The following is a 25,856-nucleotide window of genomic DNA, read 5'->3' as shown; positions in this document are numbered from 1 at the left end:
CTAATTCTACCAATGCCAAATTCTACAGAGATACGAAGTCACTGTCCGACTTACTTATCTCCTTTGCTTTTGGAGATGCCAACCAACTTCTCAATGCCGCCAGCATCCCGTAAGGCCTTGGCATTCTCCATGTTCTTGGTGATCACTTCATGTAGGGTGCAGCAGACGGCTGTCACCGTGTCATCCGACATGGCCTTACTTGCCGCATTGTTGCTGTTGTTCCCACCTGGAAGCCTGTGGACGAGGTCTCGCATGGCATATTTGCCTTTGGAAAAAAAAAAAAAAAAAGTCAAGGGAAGAGTTGAAATGAGGCCAAAATGGAGGAAAAGGGCAGAGAGGAAGGTAGGGGTCTGGGAGAAAAAGAGGACACGGGAGGCCACACGAATGCAATATTGTCCATTTCCCATCACTGAATATTCTCTGTTGGGTCACTGTGAACACACACAGAGAACAGATACTCCTCACAGTGAATGTGTAGACTTTGGAGGCTAGAGGGATGTGGGATGGAATTTCTGGGCAAGCTACATCATGCCTGTAAGCCTCAGCTTTTTAAAACCTGTAAACCAAGAACAATAATGGTACTTATGTCACAAGGCTGTTCCAAAGATTAAATGAGTGAATGTGCGGACAGCATGTAACCCACGAGGATTACGGACATAACTTCAACAGTACCTCGATGGGAACTATGTTGGGAGGTGAACTATTTAACAAGTAAGAGTCAAACCACAAATATGTGTAGTTCATGATCATATACATAACTCCTGAGTTCTGGCCCCTATGAAACAAAGAGAAACATTTAAAGCAGGGGAGCGAGCTTTTACAAATAATGTATAGCTAGGTGTCCTTTGAACCAGGATAACCCAAAGAGCCGCCCGTCTCCTTGATGGGATTTATCGTACGACTTTACCATATAACATTTACTAATTTGACACATTCCCCTTTGCATGAAAAACAAAGAAAATAATATCCAACTTTGCTTCCTTGACTTGCTTCATCATTATTAATCTTGCTACTCCCAGTGATAAAGGTACTTAAAATGACATCTTTATGGAGTACTTTTCGTTTACAAAGCATTTTGGGCATTACCAATAACCCTGCAAGACATTAATTCACCCCACCTGCAGCTTCCAATTCTGTTCCACTAATTTACTTCTGAAACTAAGTAAATGAGTGCCTGTAGCAAAGTTGGCTGTGCTTAAATTTTTCAGATGGAACTGGCATGTGTCCAAAGCTAAAGTCCTTCCTTGTCTCCCATCCCCCAATCGGACATGTTTACTAGCTCCTGAAAGCCATCTGAAATGTTTTGCCTCCATACATGTCTCTGAAGGAGAGACTCATTGGCTGTCTAATCCTCTGGTGTGTGATGCCCGAGGAAACTCATAGGGGAAGGCAGAGGTATCTCCATTCCAGGCATTAATAAATAAAACAGACCCTTGTAATGTTGGTATCTGCTCTTACCCTATGGTTAGGTAGCTTATTTTAGCTTGGACAGAAAAAAATGCTGGTGTCTAAATTACTGAAATAGGAAAGTATCTTCACTCACTTGGTTTCTGACAAAAATGGTTTGCCTGAAAACTTCCAAATGTAGCCCATTTTTTTGCCTAAAGACAATACTTAAAATGGTTTGGAGACGATCCTTTGTGCCTGGGCAGTCCTCTGAACAACTTGCTGTATTTGTTTATCATGAAATCACACTCAGCTTTGGCTAAGAGTTTGCTTTTCCTGAGCTCAGCATGTTGGGACGTCATCAGTTCATTACCTGCACAGAATCTCTTGGGCAAACCTGAGTTCTATGGATGTGAGTAGATGGATGAATGGGGTCTTAAATTTTTTCTTCCTAAGGGAAGTGAGAGAGAAAGGAAACAGAAAACTGTTTCAATCACTATGCATCCGGGGGCATTCATGCTCCCAATCGAGTACAGAGAACTGGTTTGTGACCCTGGACATCACTGAGGCTGAAAGCAAAAACTTAAAGAGAAAGAAGATTCAGCTGTAGCCTTCTTCGTTTTTGCTGTTACTGCCATTTAAAAAATTATATCAGATAAATTTGAAGGTGTGGATTCATCCTGCATGTTTTCTGAATACATGAGTCGTGAATGAAATGTGAGGTGTCCCCATCGGGGGCACAGGCAGCTGCTTCCCCCTCCCCCAGAGTGGCCTCTCCGACTTGCCCCGGGGTGCTGTACTGGTATGGAAAATGAGAGGAGTCACTACTGTATATAACCGGTCATAACCTGTCAAGAAACCCTTTAGAATAATTTTATTTCTAATATTTCCAATAGAGTTCACTGACATTTTACCGGACAAGTGGAGATTTTTCATTTAGTCTTTTTATTAGCCTATTTGGAGGGATACACTTTAATTTATATTTTTGACTATCCAACTGGAGAAACAAATCAAGCAAAATTATTCCATAGAGAAGAAGAACTTTGGACAAATTTTATTCACTCTTTTAAGGACATACAATCGTTTTAGCCTTCAGTTCTGTTGCTGAGAAAAGCTGTCTTCTCATACTAGAAATGGAATCCTATCTTCATGTGAAATTTGGGTAGCAAGAATAGCTTTTTTTTTATTGTGTTCATAAACTTGGAGGCTAATTGGGTGGGAAAAAAAGAAAACAGGAACACAGAATAATTATAGCCACAAGCGACCTTCTGTGGCAGGATAATGACAGGAGTCCAGGGAAGGGAGCCATTAGGTTGGACTGGGCTTGCCACGGAAGGCTTGATATAGGAAGTGAACATTCCAGATTTGTTCCATAGGTCAGGGGAGTCCCAAGATCTACAAAGAAAATTCTGGTTCCTCAAGAAGGAGAAAGTTTCAGGGGTGCCTGGTGACTCCTGGTTTCAGTTCAGGTCATAATCTTAGGATCATGAGATCCATCTCCACATTGGGCTCCATGCTAGGCATGGATTCTGCTTAAGATTCTCTCTCTCCCTCTGCCCCTCCCCACTCATGTGCTCTCTCTCTCTCAGAAAAAAAAAAAAAAAAAAAAAAAAAAGAAAAAAGATAAAAGGAAGGAACGTTTCAGAATAGAAAGACTGAAGTTTGGAGAAACACGTGGTCTTTTTCTTTACAATAAAATCCTCTGTCTCTGAACTTCTACTGAAATTGTAAGCATTATAATTCAAGATAATTTGTGCCCATAATTGTTCTACATCACATACTTCCTTTGTTCCCTAAATTTCTAAACAATGGAAAGAGTGAAAAAGCCATTCTTGCTACTAACAAGAAGTATTTTGGCACCTGCCACCCCAGCTTTCAAGCTTTCGGTCTACAGTCTGAGAGTTCTTCAGAGGTAAAAGGAGTTCTTCCCCTTTGGGAACTAATTCCCTTTTTGTGCCACAGGGGTGATGAGGAAAAGTTCTGAGGTGGGTGAGTCCAACTGCAATTTTCACAGCCTAACACCGTGAAGGGGATCAAAAGGTTTTGGTTTGGTTTGGTTTGAGAGAGAAATGAATCAAAGTAATTTCTTCTTGGGCTAAGGAGGAGATGGATGCTAGATGGATGCCATCTCTTCAGGAACCAAGAGGAGGAATGTTGGAGGTTCTGCACAGGCCCTGGGGCATCAAGGGCGCCGGAGCCCAGCAGCACCCCTATGGTCCACTGGGATGCTGTGTGGATGCAAGGAGATCATAAGCAGACAGGCCTCCCCTTGAGACTGAGTCTGGCAGGAGGCAGAGAAACTTCCTGTCCCAGGATGAACTGCTGAGGCCCACAGAAAGGCCAGTGACGCCAGCACCCACTGCAGACTGAACCACTCCCCACTTTCTCTGGATTTAATTGGTTTAAAAATAAGTGAACAGTATGGCACAGACTGAAAATCATAGAATGACTCATGCCATTTAACAGGCAACTGTAATATATTGGGACAAATCAAGGACTTGTGACCACAGAGGGGGCCCAAGGTCAGGGACGGGATAGCAACCATGAAGGAGAATCGTAAGATGAAACTGACAAGTGAAATGCTGGGAGTGATGGAGGCCAGAGGATTTGGGAGTCTAGCTGGGACAATGAGGTGGGTAGTGAAAACCAAGTGCATTTTAGAATTTAATAATAATGGACAATTGGAGTTTCTATTGTAATTATTCACGCACAAGAAAACCATGCAAAGTGAGTTAACCTTGTATAAAAGAGTAGTGCAATGAATTTCAATTAAGGCAAGAAGCTGCTCATCAAAAGACACCTAGATTTGTACAAGCAGAGTGGCCACCTTGGCCTGCCTCCATTTGCAAGAAATATGCTCGCCATCATCCACTGTCAGAGAATAATATGTTAAAAAAAGAAAAGCATGATGCTCCCTCAGATTGAAACAACACAAAACAACTTCACCACCACCAGCACGACCACCAACCAACAGATCGCTCTTGTTTTGCTTAAGTTCCCAATAGAAACGAATATTTAGGTTCTTTCTTCTGAGTTACTTAGTCTCTGATGAAAATAACTTTACTTCTGATCTGCAATACTGGTATGAGAACACCAGTGGAGATCCTGTCACTGTGGTCATTGTGTGAACAATATATAGTATATCCATCAATGACAGACTAGCTGTAACCTTGTAACTCTGCTACCCTTGCCTCTGGGCATACGTGTGTGTGTATGTGTGTGTGTGTGTGTATCCTTTAAATACTTGTATGTAAGACTGGTTGAACCAGCTTTCTAAGTCCAGAACCTCTGGAAAATTGCAAATAACACTTATTTTCCCTTTATAATGCTTCTGTCTGGAGCATTCTGTTTAAAGAGGCCCATGCAGGTACAGATGGCCTCAGGAGATCTAACCAACTGTGCTCCCCTAGAAGGACATGCTTAGCAGAGCTCTCATGCAGACAAGGGCTGGTGGAAATTTCGGGATGGTACAACAGGGCTCTGCTTGCTGACTTCTTCAACATCTGGGTTTTTTGTTTGTTTATGACTCTGTCTCTATTTCTGGTAGCCTATTTCTGGTATTGATTTGTGGGCCACCACTTGGTTTCCACATTGGTGGCAGTGATATTGAGTAGTGGTTTGTGGTCTAACCACCTGAGCTCTGGAAGGTGGCAGACAACAGAGAAGTCACTCTTTATGATTTTTGACTACTCTAAGTCCCTCATATAAGTGGAATCATAAGGTACATATTTTTATGTGACTGATTTATTTCACTTAATAAAATGTCCTCAAGCTTCATCCACATTGTAGCATATATCAAAATTTCTTTTCTTTTTAAGGCAGAATACTACTCGATTTCGTGCATATAGCCCATTTTGCTTCTCCATTCATTTGCTGATGGACACTTGAGTTGCTCCCTCATTGTAACTATTGTGAATAATGCTGCTGTGAAAATGGGTGTATAACTATCCTTTCACTTTCCATCTGTTTATGTCTTTATGTTAAGTAGAAGCTAGACCGGAGTGGTGGAAGAAACACCCCAAGGCAGAGTCTCAAGTCTCTGCAAGGGAATGAAAAAGACACGAACTGGAGGCAAGGATGGTGACCCACTACACACTGGAAGCCTGGGGACACAATATCCTGATCGTATGGTGTCCAAGACCTAGAGCTGATGAACCAAAGAGCCACAGGTGTGGAGTATGCACTCTCCTCTTCCACCTCTACCCCATGGTAACCCCTAGACTCATTATAATACATTTGCATTGTGGGAACAGCCCCGGCAGTTGGAGAGAAGGAGGAAGGCAGCCATGACAGTTCCTGTACAAACCTTGTATGGTAACAAAACTCTCCCTTCCAACCTGTGGGAGAAGTTTCCCAAATGACTGGAAATAGCTTCCACTAGAGACCGCCCCACTGTTAAGTCACAGCTCCTGCCAGCCCAGAGAGATCCAAAAATATCTAATCCCAAAACAACCTAGGGGCCATTTCCACCTCATGGAACATGTCCAGCTCTCCTACTTTCACTTTAAAGTGTACTTTCACTTTAATAAACTGCTCTGTTCTTGCTACTTTCCTTCTAGCTATCTTTATTTTGAGCACCAACGCCCACAGAAATCTACTCCTGGGGACCTGAAAGATCAAGATCTCCAACCATATAACACAGATTCTCTCCCATAACATCTGGATCTAAAATGAGTCTCCTATAGACAGCATATAGTTGGATCATGTTTTTTAATCCATTCTGCCATTCTGTTTTTTGACTGGAGAGTTTAATCAATTTGTACTTAAAATAATTTCTGGGGTGCCTGGGTGGCTCATTGGTTGATCCATCTGACTCTCATTTTCAGCTCAGGGTTATGAGATCTAGACCCTCCGTGCAGAATCTGCTTAGAAGACTCCCTACCTCTTTCTATATCCTCTCCCCAGCTCTCTGTCTCTCAAATAAATAAATAAATCTTTAAAAATGGGGAATAATTACTGACAAGGAGGGGCTTACTTGTGTTAGTTTGGTATTTGTTTTGTATATACCTTGTAGCTGTTTTTGTCCCTCATTTCCTGCATTCCTGTGTCTTTTGTGTTTATATGATTTTTTTTTTTGGCAGTGAAATGTTTTAATTACCTTCTCATTTCCTTTCATATATATTCTATAACTATTTTCACTGTGGTTACCATGGGGATTACATTTAATATTCTAATGTTATAAAATTCTGATTTAAATTTATAGCCTCTTACTTCAATAGCATATAAAAACTCTGTTTATTTATAGCTTCATCCCCACCCTTTTCACTTCTGATGTCACAAAATTCCATCTTTGTAAATGTCACATGTCTAAACACAAAAAAATAATTGTTTTTTTAAAATGCATCTGTCTCTTCAATCACGTATAAAACATGGAAAATAAGAGTCACAAACTGTCATGACAATAGTATTTTTGTAATTATCCATGTATTTATCTTGACTGAGCGCTATATTTCTTCATATGGTTCTAGTTACTTTATTCCAAATTGCAGGATTACTTTTGTTTGCAAGGAGGTTCTAGTGACAAACTCCCTCAGCTTTTATTTACCTGGAATATCTTTCTTTTTTCTGCACTTTTGTAATAGAGGATTCTTGATTGGCAGGGTTTTTTTTTTTTTTCCTCTCAGCACTTTGAAAATACAGCCCATTGCCTTGTGACCTCCAAAGTATCTGATGAGAAATGTGCTTAGAATCTTATTGAGATCTTTTTTAATGTAATGAGTCATTTCTCTTTTATTCTTCTCAAGATTTTCTCTGTCCTTGTCTTTGGACATTTTGATTATGTGTCCCAGTGTGGGTCCCTTTGGTTTATCCTACTCAGAACTGGTTGATCTTCTTAGATGTTTATATTCACATCTTTCATCAAATTTGGGAAATATTCAGGCATTATTTTGTCAAATAATCTCTCTGACCCTTTCTCTTTCTCTCCTCCTTCTGGGACTGCCACAGTGTATATGTTGATCAGCCTGATGGTGACTCACAGAGCCCTCAGACTCTGTTCACTTTTATGTTTTTTTCCTTCCTGAATATCCTGTCCTGTCCTCCTGGTTTTTTTTTTCCTCCCTGTCCCTAAGACTTGATGATTTCAGCTGTCTTGTCTTCAAGTTAATGGATTCTTCTGCCCACTCAAATCTGCCTTAGAATCCCTCCAGTGAATTTTTCATTTCAGTGACTCTCATTTTCTGCTCTCGAATTTCTTTTTTTAGCTTCCTTCAGGTTTTCCATCTCTTTAACGACATTTCCATTTTACTCAGACATCATTAGCTTGACTTTCTCTACCTCCCTTTTAGTTCTTTGAGCATCTTTAAGATAGTTGTTTTAAAGTCTTTATCTAGTAGGTCTGCCATCTGGTCTTTCTCAGGGACAGTTATGTTGGTTTATTTTTTTTTCCTTTGAATGAGCCATACTTCCATTTCCTTGTATGCCTTATGATTGTGTGTGTGTGTGTGTGTGTGTGTGTGTGTGTAATAGTAGACAGTGGAATCTAATAATGTAATTCTGTAAATCAGATTTATCCCCTTCCCCAAGTTTGTTGTTGTTTTTTGTTTTTGTTTTGTTTCGATTGTTTTGATTGTTTTTGATCCTCTGGGCAGAGGATCAGCCTAAGGTATAAACTTAAGGTCCTCTCAGGTCTTTCCTGAACTTGTGCCTTTCTCTGGGCACATGCAGGGCTGTTATTCTCCTTTGCCTATCCATTTGCTTTAGAATGTCCTAGTCTTTAAAGTCTGGTTCCCGAAAGGGGAGAAAAAGAAATCAAAGGGGAAGGGAGGGTGCCAACCCTTTAATTTCCCTAGAAGTCACCTCAGCCAGAGGGGAAGGGGCTTGCAACCATGAGAGGTGTGCAAAAATGGCTCTCTTCCTCTTGTCTGCACTTTCATGATCAAAGCAGCAGTGATCAAAATGCAGATCCATGATATTTGGAGGACAGGGCTAATGCTTCCCACCCTGGTTCCCATCAGCTGCATGCAAACTGCTTAGGAACACACACACAGCTGCCAGTCAAGTTGATCCAGGTGAGGGCTGCTAGCTGACACTATGTTAAGAACTGAAATGGACCAAAATTAATCATCATTTACCCTCCAATCTTTCCCTTGAAAGTTGCAAGCCTTCCTTAGACTCCAGAGTTCCAAAATACATCAGACACATTCTGCCAATCTGGGGAACCAGATACCTGTGCTTCTTGCTCTGCCATTTCACCAGAATCCTCTCCCCAGTCTGAAGTTACTTTTGATCAGTGGTTGAAGATATGAAAGTGAGGTGCTGATCTCCAGGTGATTATATGTCTGTAGGTAAATGTGAAAAGAGCCTTTGCCCCCTTGCCAAAGGGAGGTTATTAGTCTTTTTACAATGCTCTGTCAATAGCCATAGCTCCTTCTGTGATGTGCCCGCACCTTTTCTTCCTTTTTGGAACTTCTGGAGCTGATGTGTCATAAGAATGTCATTGTGTACCTATAAGGGTATTTAATATAAACACTTTATTATAAAAGAGGAGAAAACATACAAAAAACCCCCTGTATTTTAAAACTGATTTATGTGGCTTACAGACCAAGAGGTGAAACATTCAGGAGTATTGCTTGGCTACTGAAAAAGTTTGAATAATTGCTCACATGGGAAAGTTCTGAACCAAGCTGAAGTTTCTTCTTGTTTTTACACACTAAGGACTTGTGTTCATATCTTGTGTCCCCTGAGAACTCTTTCTTGAAACTGCCTTCCCCAAATCTTCACCCCACAGTCAAACTAATAAATCTTAAAAAAACAAAAAAACAAACAAAAAAACCCCCATCTTTTACATTTAAAACTATCTTAGGGCTTTCCTGGACTGTTGTTGGGTAGTATCAAAGAGTTTTCTTCTTCACTTTATAAAGCAAAGGTGCTAGAAATGCCATTCTTCCGGTTTTTATTTTATTTAATACTAGTGTGAAAGATGGCCTATTTACCAAGCTTCCAATACAAAAAGACCTGGCAACTGAAAACAAGAGAAACTCCACCTCCACTAAATCATGGTAAGTAATATGATTGTGCCTCAGCCCTTATGAACCTTCCACTTTGGTTAAAAGCATGCTAATGATTGGGGTGCCTGGGTGGCTCAGTGGGTTAAGCCTCTGCCTTCGGCTCAGGTCATGATCCCAGAGTCCTGGGATCGAGCCCCGCATCGGGCTCTCTGCTTGGCAGGGAGCCTGCTTCCTCCCTTCTCTCTCTCTGCCTGCCTCTCTGCCTACTTGTGATCTCTGTCTGTCAAATAAATAAATAAATAAAATGTTTAAAAAAAGCATGCTAATGGTCAACAAGTTTTTGAAAAAAAGATTCCATTTCTAGGTTTAAAAGAGACTTTTCAGTTGGTGGTAATCCTAACATAATCTCTACAGAATAGATCACGAAAGCTCAGAGATTTTCAGTGCCTCATTGTTCATAATGTGTACTTAGGTTCATGCTAGTCACCAACCCCGTATAAAACTAAACTTGTCTCGGTTTTGTTATTACTGGTTGTGATGAGTAATCAGAGCCATTCAGCCTTATCATCAACAGGTGGGTTCTGATTTTCCCTCATGCCTGCCTGGAGACCCCTGCCAGAGCCATAGATCTATAATTGGGTCAGTTGGAAGAAACATCAAAATAGCCTGATTAAAGAACTCCAACAGGTACTCTCAACACTTGAGGCAATAAATAAATAGGCTCTTGCCTACAGGTGCCCCTGTAAAGGCGGTATCATTATCACAGTTGAACAACTCTCAGACTGTTAGAAGAGTCAGTCAGGATTTCCAGAACTCATTCACTTTGAAAGGCTGCTAACTGGGGCACCCAGGTGGCTCAGTGGGTTAGGCCTCTGCCTTCAGCTCGGGTCATGATCTTCGGGTTCTGGGATTTAGCCCCACATTAGACTCTCTTCTCAGCGGGGAGCCTGTTTCCTCCTTTCTCTGCCTACCTATGATCTCTCTCTGTGTCAAAAAAAAAAAAAAAAAAAGAAAAGAAAAGAAAAGAAAAAAAGAGAAAAGCTGCTAATGAAGCCACAATCAAGAGAACAAGGATTAATTACTCAGGCTAACTGAAACAAATTTAATTGTGGCTGATGTTCTGTTTTGAATTGGGCATGTTACAAAAGCTTCCTTTTTTCTATTTCCTCCGCCTTTAATGCTTACTTTAATAGGTTATGTGTATAAAAACTAGATAGAACATTCTTTAAATGGAATCTTGTTTTAATTAATCCTTCCAAATTCAGAAAAACCTACATTAAGAATTCTGAAAATAGATAAGATAATAAATTATCAGGAAAAGTTAAGGATAATCCTGTAAATACAACAACACATGTTGACTGATCTTGTCAATGCAGCTTACAATGGTACTTAAATAATATAAAAAATGCCTTGACTAATTGATTTACTTTCTCTGACCCTAGGTTTTCATGGATTGAACTAGAATCTATCCTCCTTTCTAGCAGAACATAATTGAAAAAAATCAAATCTGTATCCCTAACCATGCCATAGATGTCAGATTTAAAGGCAAATATAATTTAATTAGGCATGACAAGCCTATTAAAAAAACAAGTGCATTTCGTAGGTGGCATTAATGTCCACAACAACCTCCCAGGCTTGGCTTGTGCTGTATGACTTAAGGAACCCTGTTCTCAGCTAGCATGACCACAGCACTGAAAAGTTACAGCTCAGAGAGATGGAATAATCCGGGTTCTAGGTACTGGGGGTGAAGACTTGCAGAATGGACTCCGACGGTCCTGGGTTACTGATCCCAGTAGTTGAGCTGAAAGGGAATAAAATATTTCTGCAACTTAAAGCGACCAAACTTACAAACCCAGGAGCTCTACAAACAACACAAATATGAACTCTCAAGATTTATTATCATAGAGGTCTAGTTTTGATAACGGCGCAAAGAGGTCTTCGTGAATGAATTCACACTTCTTGCTACACTTAGGTTTGTACGAACGGTCAAATAAAGTAAACCATCGAACTGATGGTCAGAAATATGAAATGAGCTAAGTAAACATCTGCCTCTTCGAAGTAGAGTGTCTGCGTCAGAAGGCACTGCGAAGGCTCACCAGTGCCTCGTTCCACCCGCATCGTGACCATACGCTCACCGTGAGCCCGTCACAGCGGAGAATTGGGAGAACAGAACAAAACCAAAAACATCCACCCAGGGAAACAAGTCAAAAAAAAAAAAAAAAAAAAAAAGAAATACAGGATGACCCTTCTAACCATAGTGCCAAATAATGAATCTGAGTCATTTGTTAGCAGCTGCTTGCTTCCTGAATCAATCTTATCTCTGAGATGTGCAATACCAATATGTGACAGATGATATGATTATCTTGGGAGAACCCCACTGTTTGTCCAGCACTAAATGACCAGCTGTAGCTTTATAAACCGTGGTGAAACTGTGCTTTTTTATTTTAAATGGGGAAGGCTGCTTCTTATTATGTCTGGATGCCTTGCAACATTTTGTAAGTAAAAAATTCCTTTCACTTCATCCTTCTGCCTCTGCCTTTTCCTTGCACAGAATGGAAAGTAGTTGTGGCAACACCAGCCCTCTGGTCTAATCATGTCAGTCCCTTTTTCCCAGAATGGGACCTGTTCATTTCCACCTCTGTCCCTTTGCTCCTGCTGGGTTAGAATAAATCTTTAATGAGATGCATTGATTTTCTAAAAAATGAACCGTAATGAACCTTCTTTTATGGATCTGCCAGTTGCTTTAATCGATTAAAGATTTATCCAAATAGAGAGAGAGACGGTATAGTACAACGGGATCAGCTGGAGCCACGGAATGAGTAGTTGCTGTGAACAGAGGTTGAGACAAATTCTGGAAGGAACACAAAATGCCTTTTTTCTAATAACTATGATTTAAAAAAAATACAGACTTACAACACATATAAGGACCAATTTCACATGCCAGGATTGGTAAGGAGTTGGTCTGAGAAAATGATTCAAATGATAATTCAACTCTCCGAATGGAAATAAAAAAGCAGAATTTTATACGTTTATAGTGTATGGCATGTAGTTCTCTCAAGAGTTATTACCTCCAAATAAATAACCTATTCCATCTGTTTGAAAGACAAAAAGAAGAATTGTACTTTTTAGCACCTTGAGATCTTATACAGAGGATTTCACTGAATGAGATTCTGAGAAATTCTTATACTTGTTGAGAAGTTAATGAGTAGAAATATGGACAAGGAGGTGGCTAAGATAAGCGTATTTAATTTGTGTAAGAATTGCTCTAAAAATAAAAATGACAGTTAATTAAAAGAAAGTTTGCTGAAATACCTTTTGAAGTAGAAATAAACTGATTTTTGAGAAATATTGAAAATGAGTCAAGTAACTGATAAGACACGTTATAACAGGATTTAAGTAATTTGATTAAATACTAAGCATGATAGCCAAAAAAATTTTTATCTCAATTCATTGTCTAATTTTAGCAGTAAGGAGGTAAAGGTGAAAACTTAAACTCACTGATTCTAGCCTCAGGGAAGAAACCTTGGAGGACGTTTTATTTTTAGGTCAAGATTGTCATCAACGAAGACCCAAGAACTCTCCCAGGATGAAAATTTCAGAAGACAATAACATGAGACAAGATGAGTTCGGCATTTTCATAAGCAAAGTTTGTTTTCAGGAACAGGAGCTGAAGGTAGTCCTCCTACCTGACATTAGCACATCGCAATCACAGTAATACATTGATTAATGCAGATAATGATGGATTACAACACTCCCTTCCCTTGGTGTTGCCTTCTCAATTCATTGACCCCCTCCAGCAAAATAAATTTGTTTCAGTAAAGGTCACAAGGAGAGGAAGTCAGCTACAGGTTTTCTTTCTTTTTAAAATTACCTCTTTGTGTTTATTGCAGTCTCTTTTTGATATACATTGAAATCTAACCCTTTTTTTCATTTTATTTTTTTTCAGGTTTTCTTCACATGCTACTGCTTATAGATTATATTCTAGAGTAGCTTATGTTTTTCAAGAAAAGTCTCACCTATTGTTTCCATTTCTGCCATGCATCTCCCTAGGGGTATAACAAAGGCAGGTGCATTTCTCATTTATATAGAAGACAAAGGCAGTCCAAAGAGATTAGACAATGTGGGTAAGGTTACAGAGCTGTCTTCTGGGGTTGGTACCTCTCTGTGGTTAGAAATACTTGGCTAGAAGCTCCTTGCTCAGACCGGCCCTCCGCCCTCCTGCCTCTGAACCGTTTCCATAGCTATAATCTTCCTTCTTTAAAAAAAAAGGTTTTAAAGTTGACACACATTACATGGCTTTCAGGTGTGCAATTTAGGGATTCACAATGTATGTTATGCTGTGCCCATCATACATGTATAGAGAAGTCTAATCATGTCAGAGGTAAAATCTTCACCCCCCGTATAACACCTGCCCTGAAACTCATGTACTCCGTCATTCCACACACTCACTGGAGTTGTGTCTAGTTAATTAGCCCACGTACCCGATCTTTCCAGCGAAACATAAACCGAGGACAGTGATCTGTAATAAAACGTTAACTGATGCATCAACGAATGATTTACATTTGCCTCTACAATGTAAGAAGATGCACTAATCGTGCTCAGATGGAGGAGAAACGGCTTCACACCCATCCTGCTTCTATTACCTCCTCTATGAGAGACCCCAGGAATCCTCGTGCTCCAGGGACACTGTGCTGTAGAAAGGATTTCTCTGTAGGGTTGCATGGGAAATGCGGTGCTTGACACTCAACTCAGCGGTTTACGATCTACATTAACAAAGTAAAGGCTCTGTGGTCCTGCCTTTAGAAAACTGAAGCCACTCGGTGGACTTAATTTAACAGAGAGTTTCCCCCAATGTATCTGGAGAAGGAAATCTTTTTGCGCCCGCCACCCATCCCCTTCCCAGAGAACTGGGGTGCTGGGGGTTCACCTGGGGCGGGCCTGCCGAACAGAGGCAGTGACGTTACTTTCAGAAACGTTTCAGACGTTACTAAGTCAGTCCATCCCTCTAACACACATCATGGGCTCTAAATTATATGCCCAGGCCTGAACATGGTCAAGATCTTATAAAAGCCCTGTCCCCCTTATATTTAGGAGACAATGTCCTTCATTACACACATGAGGATTCAGAGCAGTCCTTACTAATGAAAGTAAGAATACTTCTGCTTTAAACAAGCTTCTCATCATTTGTCCTCACCTTGAGGTTGGTTCTTATAGTATTAGTTTACAAAAGCTCTGGGCCAGGGCTTATTTTCTAGTTTCTGTCTGTGGATTTTTTTTTTTCAGAGTAAAGAAATGTGGCATGTTTTGAATTTTTATTGTGCACAGAATTCCAATTTCAAAAAGAACATCAGAACCTAAAGATATTGACAAATTATTTTAATAAAAATTTGTTTGTGTTTTAGTTATTTCTCTAAATTCCCTGGGTAGGGAAAACATTTCTCTGATGAATTGTAAAGATATCTTGGGCTATATAATATTGCCCGTTTTCCTTTATTAACTAACCATGGCAAACATTTCATATGGATTTCTGGCATCTCTAATGTACTCAGAATGCCAGTGTTCATATTGGAGGCTTATGTTTTGTGTATAAAACTAAAACTTAAAGTACTTATATTTTGATGAGTTTAAAAACTTTGGGAGTGTGTCTGTCTTATACTGAAGCAACAGTAACTATGATATGGATGATTCACAAGGCAATAAATAGAAATGAGACATGAGCATAAAGAATTTTAGAAAGTCAAAGATTTAAAGACAAAAACAAAAAATGAGCCTAGAAAACTGAAAGTGGACCAGATTTTGTTTCCGTGAATCTCAATCAAAATAACTCAATATTAGGGGCGCCCAGGTGGCTCAGTGGGTTAAAGCCTCTGCCTTTGGCTCAGGTCATGGTCTCGGGGTCCTGGGATCGAGCCCCACATCGGGCTCTCTGGTTGGCAGGAAGCCTGCTTCCTCCTCTCTCTCTGACTGCCTCTCTGCCTACTTGTGATCTCTGTCTGTCAAATAAATACATAAAATCTTTAAAAAAATAATGTTTTTTAAAAAAACCTCAATATTAGATCTGAACCCAGCTGCTGACATATTTATAGCAAGCAGCATTTAATACTATAAAATTCTAGGAAAGGGGGGGAAAGCTGGATAGTCCTTTGGCAATTTCTTTACTGTCATGGGGTTTCATTTGCAGCAAAGGAGAAAGATGTGACAAACAGAAGCAATTGCACAAAGGTTTTTAAAAAGCAAGAAACGATTACACCGAGGGCTGCACCAGGTTGCTCTAAAGCCCAGCAAAGTGGCTGGTGTTCGAGTTTTTTTGTCTAAACTGTCACAGGTTTTGGAAACTCTAATGCCTATTCGTCTCACACACTATGGTGCGGTGCCCCGGCAGGGGAGAAAGGCTGTCCTGTTCCTTTGAGAGGGACAGGCTCGCAGGCTGTACCATGGACAGCACCTCCGCCTGGCAGGAATGTGATTTTCCTGGCTGGCGCCGCTCTCACTGCAGTGAGGTTTGGTGCCGTGGGTCCATTCGCTTGGTAGGGATGACTTCTTGGCAGTGTCACTTCTAAAACAAAGACGTGAAGCATGCTCTGGAGACTCTGCCCAGGCACCCCGTTGAGCCTAATTCAGCCTAATCCAAAAGGACTACCCAGGAGCCTACCACTGGTCTACAAATAGTTTAATTATTGTAATTAAGGATCATCACCAAATCAAACCAAAACAATCCAAACCGTGCAAATCTAAACCAAGCATCAAACAAAAAAAATGAGGAGTCTTCCCATTATAAAAATGCTTTCTATGCACATTTCGTCATCTGCGATGACCAGTCTCTGATCCCTTCTCTCCCAGTCCGCAGAAACTTCGAGTACACTTCTAAGCATGTGTGGGCTGTTAGCTTGTCTGGAAGCATGAAGATTAGAGGTGTTTGTCTGGCCTCACATAAATTCCACGAAGCTACAGAGAGTTCTTCACAGCAACTACTTTCCTTCCGGAGAGAGACCGGAAAGGTCAAGACAGAGTGGAGGGATGGGCGGGGCTGGAATAAATAGTGATATTCAAGGAAGGCACCCGGATTCCTCTGGTGGATCTGCTCTTCCTCAAGAAAGTCAGGCTAGAGCACAACCTCAGAGGATTTGGGGACTTCAGGACAATGCCCACCTCGGCCACTGTCGGTGATACCTGGGCTCCCTGCGGCTTTTTTCTTTCCTTTTCTGTTAGTTTCGGTGATTGCCTTAACAAATCATTACAAATGCGGTGATTTTAAAAATAAGAAATTAGGGACACCTGGGTGGCTCAGTTGGTTAAGCACCTGCCTTTGGCTCAGGTCATGATCCTGGAGTCCCAGGATCGAGTCCTGCATTGGCTCCCTGCTCGGCAGGGAGTCTGCTTCTCCCTCTGACCCTCCCACTTCTCATGCTCTCTCTCTTTCTCTCATTCTCTCTCTCTCAAATAAATAAATAAAATCTTAAAAAAAAATAAAAATAAGAAATTAATTTTCCCACAGTTCTTGAGGACAGAAGTCTGAAATCAGGGTGTCAGCAGGGCCACACTCCTTCTGAGAGCTCTTGGAGAGACTCCTTCCTGCTTCAAGTTCCTGGTGGCTTCTGGCATTTCCTGACTTGGGGCAGCACAACTCCAGTCTCTGCCTCCATCTTCTCTGTGCATCTCTGCCAGCTCCAGTCTGCCTCTTAAAAGGATGCTTATTCTTGGATTTAGGGCCCAGCTGGGGAATCCAGGAGGAGCTTATCTCAAAATCCTTAACTTAATGATATCTACAAAGACCTTTTTTCCAAATAAGGTCCCATTCACACGCTCCAGGTATTTGAATGCAGGCATCTGTTTTGGGGGCCACCATTCACCTCACTTTACATTCCTTTCCTTCCCCAACCCTCCGTTTTTCCTAAGAAGTGTTCTTTCCCCTTTTCTGTGTTCTCTCCTTTCATTCTTCTCTTGAGTCAAAGACTCGGGCCTGTCATCCTTGCTGGTTTTAACCAGAGAAATTCAGTGGCTCACCCGGCCCTGGGGTGAAGAGTAGCAGATGGTTTACGTGGTGTGGAATGGGGGTGAATTCAAGGTGGCATTTTGCTCCCATTCATATGTTGAAGTCCTGGGCCCCACTGTCTCAGCACTTGGCCTTGTTTTGAAATGGGGTCTTTGCAGATGTTATTAAGGGAGGTCATACTGACGCAGGGTAGGTCACTAATCCAATATAACTGGTGTCCTTATACAAAGGAGAAATGGGAGACACACACACACACACACACACACACACACACACACACACGGAGATTCCCATGTGAAGATGAAGGCAGAGAAGAGGGGATGCTTCTACAAGCCAAGGAATGTCCCAGATTGCCGGCAGACCACCAGAAGCTGGGGGAGACAAGGAACAGATTCTCCTGCAGAGACTCAGAAGAAACCTGCCCAAATCGTCTAGCCTCCAGAACCATGAGACAAGAAATACATGTTGTTTAATCCACCAAGTTAGGGGGGATTTGTTACGGCAGCCCTCGTGAACTGATACGCTGTTCAACAACTTGGTTTGGTCCAAGTTTAGAACAGCAACTTTGAAGAGACCACAAGTAACAGTTAACTGGCTTTTGTCTTCTTTGACAAATATTCACGCATCATCAGTCATAGGCAGTCCCATGTAATTTGTCATTGCACATCGAGAACATCTGGGCATCTCCTTGAGTGGCATCCCCACCTCCTGGGTCTCTAAGATTAGTGTGTAAGACAAAATAACAAAAGTAAATAAACACTAGTTAAATAAAAATGATGATGGATCAGCCCACACCATTGGCTGCAAACACTGCTGTCCTACGACTGGATTCTGCTTCATCCTAACATGCTAAAAAGACAACTGGCTTTGCATTCCCCAGTGTCAATGACACACAGACCCAGCACTGATGTGCTGGCAAGTTCAAGACGGATTTCTCTAGAAAGTCTTGAACAGCAACATAGAGTCCAGGAGTCTTCATAGGGATCATCTCCAACGTTATTGGGAACAGAAAATAAAGTTTCAAATTCTGTCAAAATCAGTTACTCCTTTCAACAGTCTCTTCATGAATTCTTGGAGGGCTAACTAGGCAGGTGTGATCACTGCTAACACCTCTGCAGAGACGGCGCGATTCTCTCAGGGAAGTGAGTGGTTGCATAGGATCTCCGTCTTGGAAATCAAAGACCACCAGCACGCAGAGCTCTGCATGCTTCAGAGAAACCAGGACGCACCTCTACCTGTCCAGGAAGGTGACGTCACAGGAAGGGGGCTGGGACATCGGTTCTGAAGGAACACAGGGAATAAGTCACATAACACACAGTCTCTGCCACCAACAGCAACGGCAGTAAAATGCTTTTGGGTTTTTCCATGTTTTTCTCCATTGTGCTGGGCTATGGGTTTGTAACAAGGCAAGCAATTATCCACCAATGTAGTTTCTTGTCTACCTCAGTGAGGGACAGAATAGATACAGATTTAGGGGTGTGGAGACACTGGATAAATACTATGACTTTGTTCCCTGGGAGGTCAATAAAAACAGAAAGATCCATCGATGTCATTGTGTGATACGGTGGTATGGGTCTGAATGTGCCCTAACAGATGCAAATAAACTATGTCTTTGTCCTAGCTGAAGCAAACTGGGAGCATGGGGCCGGGCGTGCCACTCCTGCTGACCCTCTGCTCGCTTACAAAACACACGTTCTCTGGGGCCTCTGCAGGTCACGGGTGCCTGTCCCCTCCCACCAGGAGGCCCGGCTTATAATTTTGTGAATATCATACAGGAGTTCAGTGCTCAGGTTTAACTCCCTTTGTTCTTGTTTCCTGCACGGTTTGTCCCGTTGTCTGGCGAACTCCCAACTTTTCCAGGCTCAGCTCAGGGGTCATGTCATTTAAGCAAATATTCCAATTTCCCCATCTCCTGAAGCTGCTTTAGCTGCCCCCTACACCTCCAGCGCAGGCCTATCTCTAGCAGAATGTGAGGGTCTGTTCACCTCAGGCACCTCCTGGAGGCGAGGGATAGAGGTGCGTACCTCCCGAGCTCCTAGCGCCTGGGACCGGCCTGGACCAAGGTAGGCATTCATTCCACAAACACTGCACTAAGGGATGCATAATCCAATTTCTGCATCTGGAAAGTAGCCATGAACAAACCCACCAGAGCCTCACACAGCCCCACCCAACCCCAACCACCACAAACACCAGCCAGGCCTCCTAAGACAGTATTTAAAACCGAAGCCTAAGCTATTCCCCAAGCGAAAGTAGCTGCTTGTTTTATTTTCACCATAAAAATCTTGCATGCATGTGTTTTTCAGTAACACATTTCGTTGCCTGGGAAACCAAAAGATTCTATGCAGAGTGAGAGAACCAGTTTGGAGAGAATTGGCCACACAGTGTTTCTGAACCATTCTCTCACAGTGCAAGCACGGGCCCTAGGAGGAACATCTTACTTTCGTGAGCTGCGGGGACTCCCCCACCCTACACGATTTCTGTGGTGAACTGGCAGGAACAGGGAGGCGTGGGGTCTTGTGTGTGTGTGGAAGAGGACACAGCACCATCATTTAGAGGGACCCACCTGTGCTTTTTCCAGATGAAGTCATCTGGCCTGCCAAGAGTCATGCTTTCATGGGTTTCCTGGTGGGGGTGCTTTTCTGAATCATCAGAGGAAGTTAGGAAGTAATTTGCTATTGGGAAGAGATGGGAATATTCGGGTTTCCAAGGCTTCTAGGCAGACGGTAGGATCTGGAATGGGCTTCCTATACTTTGGCAACATTGATATTCTGCCTGTATCCTGCTTGTTAAGGGGCTGTCGGGCCATCCCATGCCCTGTGGGATGGTTAGCATCATCTCTGGCCTTTACTCACTAGATGCCAACTAGCGAACCCACTATACCAAGAACTTTATCCAGATGTTGCTGAACATCCCCCTGGGGTGGGGGTGGAGGGCAAAACCATCCCTCATTGAGAGCTGTGGCTCTAGAGATTCACAGCAGGGTGCCACAACAATGTCCCACAGACTGGGTGGCTCAGACAATAGACAATAGACATTTGTTCCTTGAAGACCAGACAATGGAACGTTCAAGATCAAGATACAGCAGATTAAGTTCCTGGTGTTCCAGGCTTATAGACAGCATTTTTCTCTGGTTGTGCTCATTTAGCGGTTTCTCAGTGCCTATGGGTCCTCTTACAAAAGGGCACTAGTCCCATTATAATGGTCTCAACCTCATGATCTTCTCTAAACTTGATCACCTCCCAAAGGCTCCACCTCCAAATACTATCACACTGGCGTTTAGAACTTCACCATATGAATTTTTTTTTGGGGGGGGGGGACACAAACATTTACACCAGGTAACGGCTAGAGATAGGTGGAGGGTAAGTCACTTTCTGAAAGTCACGGGACAGTTGTCGTCAGCAGCTGAAAGGAGGACTCTTCCTGCTGAAGTCTCCTCATGTCTATTCTCTATTTCTCACTTTGCCTCAATAACCTTCTAAGTCCCTGGAACTTCACGGCTTGTGGGCTTTGGGAGGCTTCTGTGCGATTAGAGGGGCAGACGAGGGATGTGATTTGGTGTAACTGACATAACACAAATTGCTTGTCAAATTTCCTCTCTCACTTGTCTGCAGAGTGCAGTGGTGGGGACAGGCACGCGGGGAAAATAAAAAAAGTCTACACACGCATTGGCATGGGTGGCGTACTGACTTTCAACCTGACAAACGAGAATGGAAGAGTTGTCAGAGGTGTTATGACGACTCCCTAGCTCACCAGTGGCAAGCAAACAGCCCCCTTCCCAGGGAGAGCCTGGGAGCACCTGAGCTTACATCACTCACGAGCCATATTTGCCATCTAGCAATGCATGGCAGATGTGTGTCTATTCCTTATCTACGAGGTTCTCCATATTCTTCCAAGTCCGGAAATATGTGCCATCCTCCAAACACCCAATCCAGTCCCTTGTGTCTCGTACAGATTCCATAAATCACTGGTTTCATTATTATCTGTGCGAAAAAGTAACATAAAGAGTGTTTATCCTTGAGGAGGAAATCGCTCGCCATTCGGTATCTTCTAGGAGTCAGTCATTCCGATTAAATACCAGTTTGTAAGGCCTGAGCAATGTATTGTCTCAGGGAAGCTACACTCTGTTTTTCTTGTGTGGTTACAAACAGCTGTTCACAGATGATAACAGAGATATTTCTAAGGCCAGACTCATTGTAGGGCCCAGAAAGTGCTCAATGAAAGAGTCTATCAGGTTGGTTAAAGTGGCATTTGAATGATCTCTTCTTAGCAATTTGCTATTTAAATGGTTCACCCTGTAGAATTCTGTGTATGTTTTTTAGTCTAAGAAATTTTAACTCAGTGCTCTTTCCTCTTCCTTCCTTCCCTATCAATTTCTGATATATTTCCTTTTTCTCTAAAGCCAGGTTCTTTCTCCACTCAGGTCTGCTGGTTCCTAGACCTTTTGACCACAAGCTCACAAACACTTCCAAAAAGGAAACACAGGTCGAGGCGTCCATCAGCTCAGGCCCCAACGGAAAACAGATCCAAGAAGACATGGAGTTACGTCAGTCTTTCCCACTGGCCAACCCCTAGTTCTTACACTTCCAGTGCTTTCCTTTACACTTCGTGCCCACTGTACAGACTGGCTTAGATACTTAATATCAGAGAGAGAAAAACCTAGAGTAGAGAACTGATTCCAAATAACCTGGCTATGTTTAATTTTATTACAACTCTAATGAAAGACTAATTTACAGTAAAGTATAATTTAGAATCAGAGCTCTGTTATAACTTCCCCACAGATCACCATGGAGAGACTGAATTTATGAACTGACAACAGCCAGACCATGTAAAAAACAGAACTTGGGGAGTGCCTGCGTGGCTCAGTGGGTTAAAGCCTCTGCCTTTGGCTCAGCTCATAATCCCAGGGTCCTGGGATGGAGCCCCACATCGGGCTCTCTGCTCAGCGGGGAGCCTGCTTCCCCCTCCCTCTCTCTGCCTGCCTCTCTGACTGCTTGTGATCTCTGTCTGTCAAATAAATAAATAAAATCTTAAAAAAAACACAAAACAAAACAAAACAAAACAAAAAATAGAACTTGGTCCACAGCCTGCAGCAGCCTGCCCAGGAAACCAGCCCCTAATCCTCAGTAAACACAGAAAACCAGCCTGCTACAAGTCAGACTTTCAAGGAGCTATCTCCAGTGACAATCTAGGGAGCTGAACAGGAAATTTATAATAATTGGCCCCAGATGGCCAGTACTCGATTAATAACTCTCAGGTTCCTTAATTTAGCGATCAGTTTTGGACCAAGTAGAGGAAGCCAAATATGTGCTCCTAACTAAGGTCTTCTTGCTCGTCCTCCCACTCCTCTGCCAATAAGCAGTCAGGACACATTTGATCCTTCCCTTTTCTCGACTATGAACCTTTCCATTCTGCTGCCTGCTTTGACTCTCTGCCGAATACAAGTAGGTCGTGTGGCTGACTCCCTTGCTAGAGGGAGCTCAGAACAGATAGGCTTTGCTTTTTCCCATTTGCTTGATCTTTGTCTATTTCCACATCTCGCTCTCCCCCTGCCACCACCAGCAAGAGAATGTGTGCATTTGTCTAGATTGGCTGGTGGCTTTCCTTCTCGTGGGTCTCAAGGACGCTCTTTACTGAGAGTTGATGCCATGTCTCAGATGTGGCATGACATCTACCCATTGGTTAAGAGCACCGGTGGGCACCCACGAGGAGTAGGACCTGCAGGGAGATACCGAAGCTCACTGACATTTAAGAGAATTCTGGATGGGGTACGAGCAATCAGCCATATGGCAGTTTGGCCGGGGCAACAAGCATGTAAAACATGGAGATGTGACTCCCTAGTCAATCCCACTAGTTAATTTGTGTTGGTAGCCAGTTAAGATGGATTGACAACAACTCTAACTGGGAGGAGCTTTACTCACATTGTGAGCCACTGATTCAGTCTGTGCATTTGGACCTTCTTTTGGCCTAATTCCAGGAGAAAACAAGTGATAGAAAAATGTAGACATTTGACACTAATAAATAAGCTTGTAGGATATATGAAAATGTTCTCATAGCTGGGAAGTTAGAATTGCTAGAGATTTTCCCCCCTGCTTTTTAAAGAAATAGATCTTTTAAAGCTATAGGTCCTCTAATGTCTAGTCTCTATGACTTTGAAGCACGGATACCAACTGTGTGTTCATTTGGCAGGTATTGATTGATAATCTGAGATTTTGTTGCTCTCGGACTTATTCAACAGGCAAATAGGAACGACGTGTTGAGACCTATGGTCCCCCCAAAAGTGCGAATAAACTTCAAAATAAATTTTACTTAAAAATACTCAATTTCAGGGGCGCCTGGGTGGCTCAGTCATTAAGCGTCTGCCTTCGGCTCGGGGCATGATCCCAGGGATCTGCTCGGCAGGAAGCCTGCTTCTCCCTCTCTCACTCCCCCTGCTTGTGTTCCCTCTCTCGCTGTGTCTCTTTCTGTCAAATAAATAAATAAAAACCTTTTTAAAAAAATACTCAATTTCAACTTAAAGCTGTGAGTTTAGTAAGCAATGCCATCCCATATTGTTTCCTTTCTGTGAACTCCAACAACATGTGAAGTGTGTGCCCTTATTCTGTGACTATATCGGTGTGGTCTGAAATGGGCTGGTGCTGGGTCCCCAGCTGAGTGACCCACTCCCTGAGAGCAGATATCCCCGGTCACACTTCGCACACCAATCTGGGAGGGAGTGATTGCGTGCGGGTAGAGAGCTGGGGACCTTGGAGCCCAAATCCTGTTACAGTTGAATGCAAATGAATTTGGATCATCATAACTTTGCATCCTCTGTGCCTCTGTGAGTCGTCCATGCCACCTGGCTATCTGTCCATAATGAAACAGAGCAATTCTCAAGACGCATGTCTCCTTTTAGGCCATGGAGAACCAAAGCCCCCTCCCCTAACTACTTCCCCATCCCCTACCTACATACAGCTTGGACAAGGAGGAGACACGCACAGACTCCTGTCTTCATTGACAGCACCTTACTGTCTCACTGTCCTAATGAACAGCACTATCCAAGAGAATCTTGTCTAGACAGGTAACTTGACTGCTCAATATGGAAACTTGTGGAAAGACCTATCGAGTCTTCAACTGAAAGCATCAACAGAGGCCTTGTACTCTGTCACTCTTCAAATTCCTCTTTCTATCACTCAGAAAGTCTTGGCATTGGAAGCGCCATCTTACATCCAACTTCAGACTCCCTGGAAACTCTGGTGGCCCCTCACCCCTCTCAGACATCGGCAAAGCTCCCTGAGTGATGTCTCCCCTCACCGTGGTGTGCAGTAAACTCAGCTTCATTTTAGCAAAGCCTATGCCAATGATGCCTGGGGAGCCAGCATGACATGCCATTGATGACCACTTTTTTTTCTCTCTAGAAATACAAGTTGGTAAGAGCATTTGAGGCAACAAGCCTTTTATGCTTGCCCTTCATTAGATATGCCATAAAAATTATTGTATAACACTTAAGGTTGTTATATTTTAATTAAGGAGGCATTATTTTTGGTCTGTGCCTATGGCATCTTTTCTCTGTTGATCTTCATGTTCTTAAATAAACAAGACTCAAATAGGGCAACAGCTAGTTTAGGTTCAGACTTAAACAGCCTCTCTTAGAAAGATGACTGTGTGTAGGCAGTTTACTCACAGTTTCAAAGAGAAATTAGAATAAGAAGAGGGTGAGAGACAGGAGCCGCTGTAAGCTTACCTCTGGGCCATCTGATCTCAGGCAACTACTCAGCTGGGTCTCATTGGAAGCTTAAACTAACGGTGCTTTCTTTTCGTCTTTTCTAATAATTTCTTTCTAGGCTTTGATGTTTTTATAAGTGAAGGCAAGCTTATCAGAGAAGTTCCAGAGGTGGTGGGGGGGGGGGGGTACTTAAAAACGATGCCATGAGAAAAACAGGAATTGCGACATCTATAGGAAGAGTCTGAACTCTCTGGTATAAAGCAAAACGTATTTAATACCGAAGAAGGAATTCAACCACACCGGATCATGCACTCAAATCCTTCCTCAGGATCCTTGTCTCAAAGGATTTGCCTAAAAAATATACTTTTTACCTAAGGTGTTTCATCGTTCCCGCAGACACCATGAGATGGCTATTTTTTTGGCACGCCATTTAGACAGTGCAGCCTTTGTGGAGTATTAAAGACAGACACAGTTACCTGGAAGGAGGGAACCCCTTGACAAGGGTCCATGTATGAGGTCACAAAATATATTTGATCTTCTGGTTTGTGTTCATGCGTCTGGATGTGTTTCAAGCGAGCTTGTTTTGGTAATTAACGCCTGGAGTTCTTGGCAGTTTCTTCAGCTTAAAATTAAGGAATAACAGAATGGGCTCCCTCTATTTATCAAAGTCTGCACACGTGTAGGAGAATACAATTATAGGTATTTGGGATTCCAGCTCCTGTCTCATTTGCAGAAAGCTCATTATTGTCAATACTTCCTCTCACTGTTCCGTTATTTACAAGAGGGCTGCTTGGAAGAATAGAGAGATGATGCCCAGCTTTAAAAT

At 42.4% G+C, this 25,856-nt stretch overlaps 1 protein-coding gene across 5 annotated transcripts in view; it reads right to left on the bottom strand.

Moving 5' to 3' along the window:
* Nucleotides 1-25,856, bottom strand: part of CTNND2 (catenin delta 2) — a 921,273-nt gene that overhangs the window by 50,412 nt on the left and 845,005 nt on the right. For all 5 annotated transcript variants that reach the window (XM_046000689.1, XM_046000692.1, XM_046000691.1 and 2 more), the window contains one exon: nucleotides 55-265. In XM_046000689.1, the coding sequence (XP_045856645.1) occupies nucleotides 55-265 (211 nt within the window). The remainder of the gene's footprint in view (nucleotides 1-54; nucleotides 266-25,856) is intronic.

This window comes from Meles meles, chromosome 3, assembly GCF_922984935.1.
Source record: "Meles meles chromosome 3, mMelMel3.1 paternal haplotype, whole genome shotgun sequence".
NCBI lineage: Eukaryota > Metazoa > Chordata > Mammalia > Carnivora > Mustelidae > Meles > Meles meles.
This window is presented reverse-complemented; position numbering and strand designations above follow the sequence as displayed.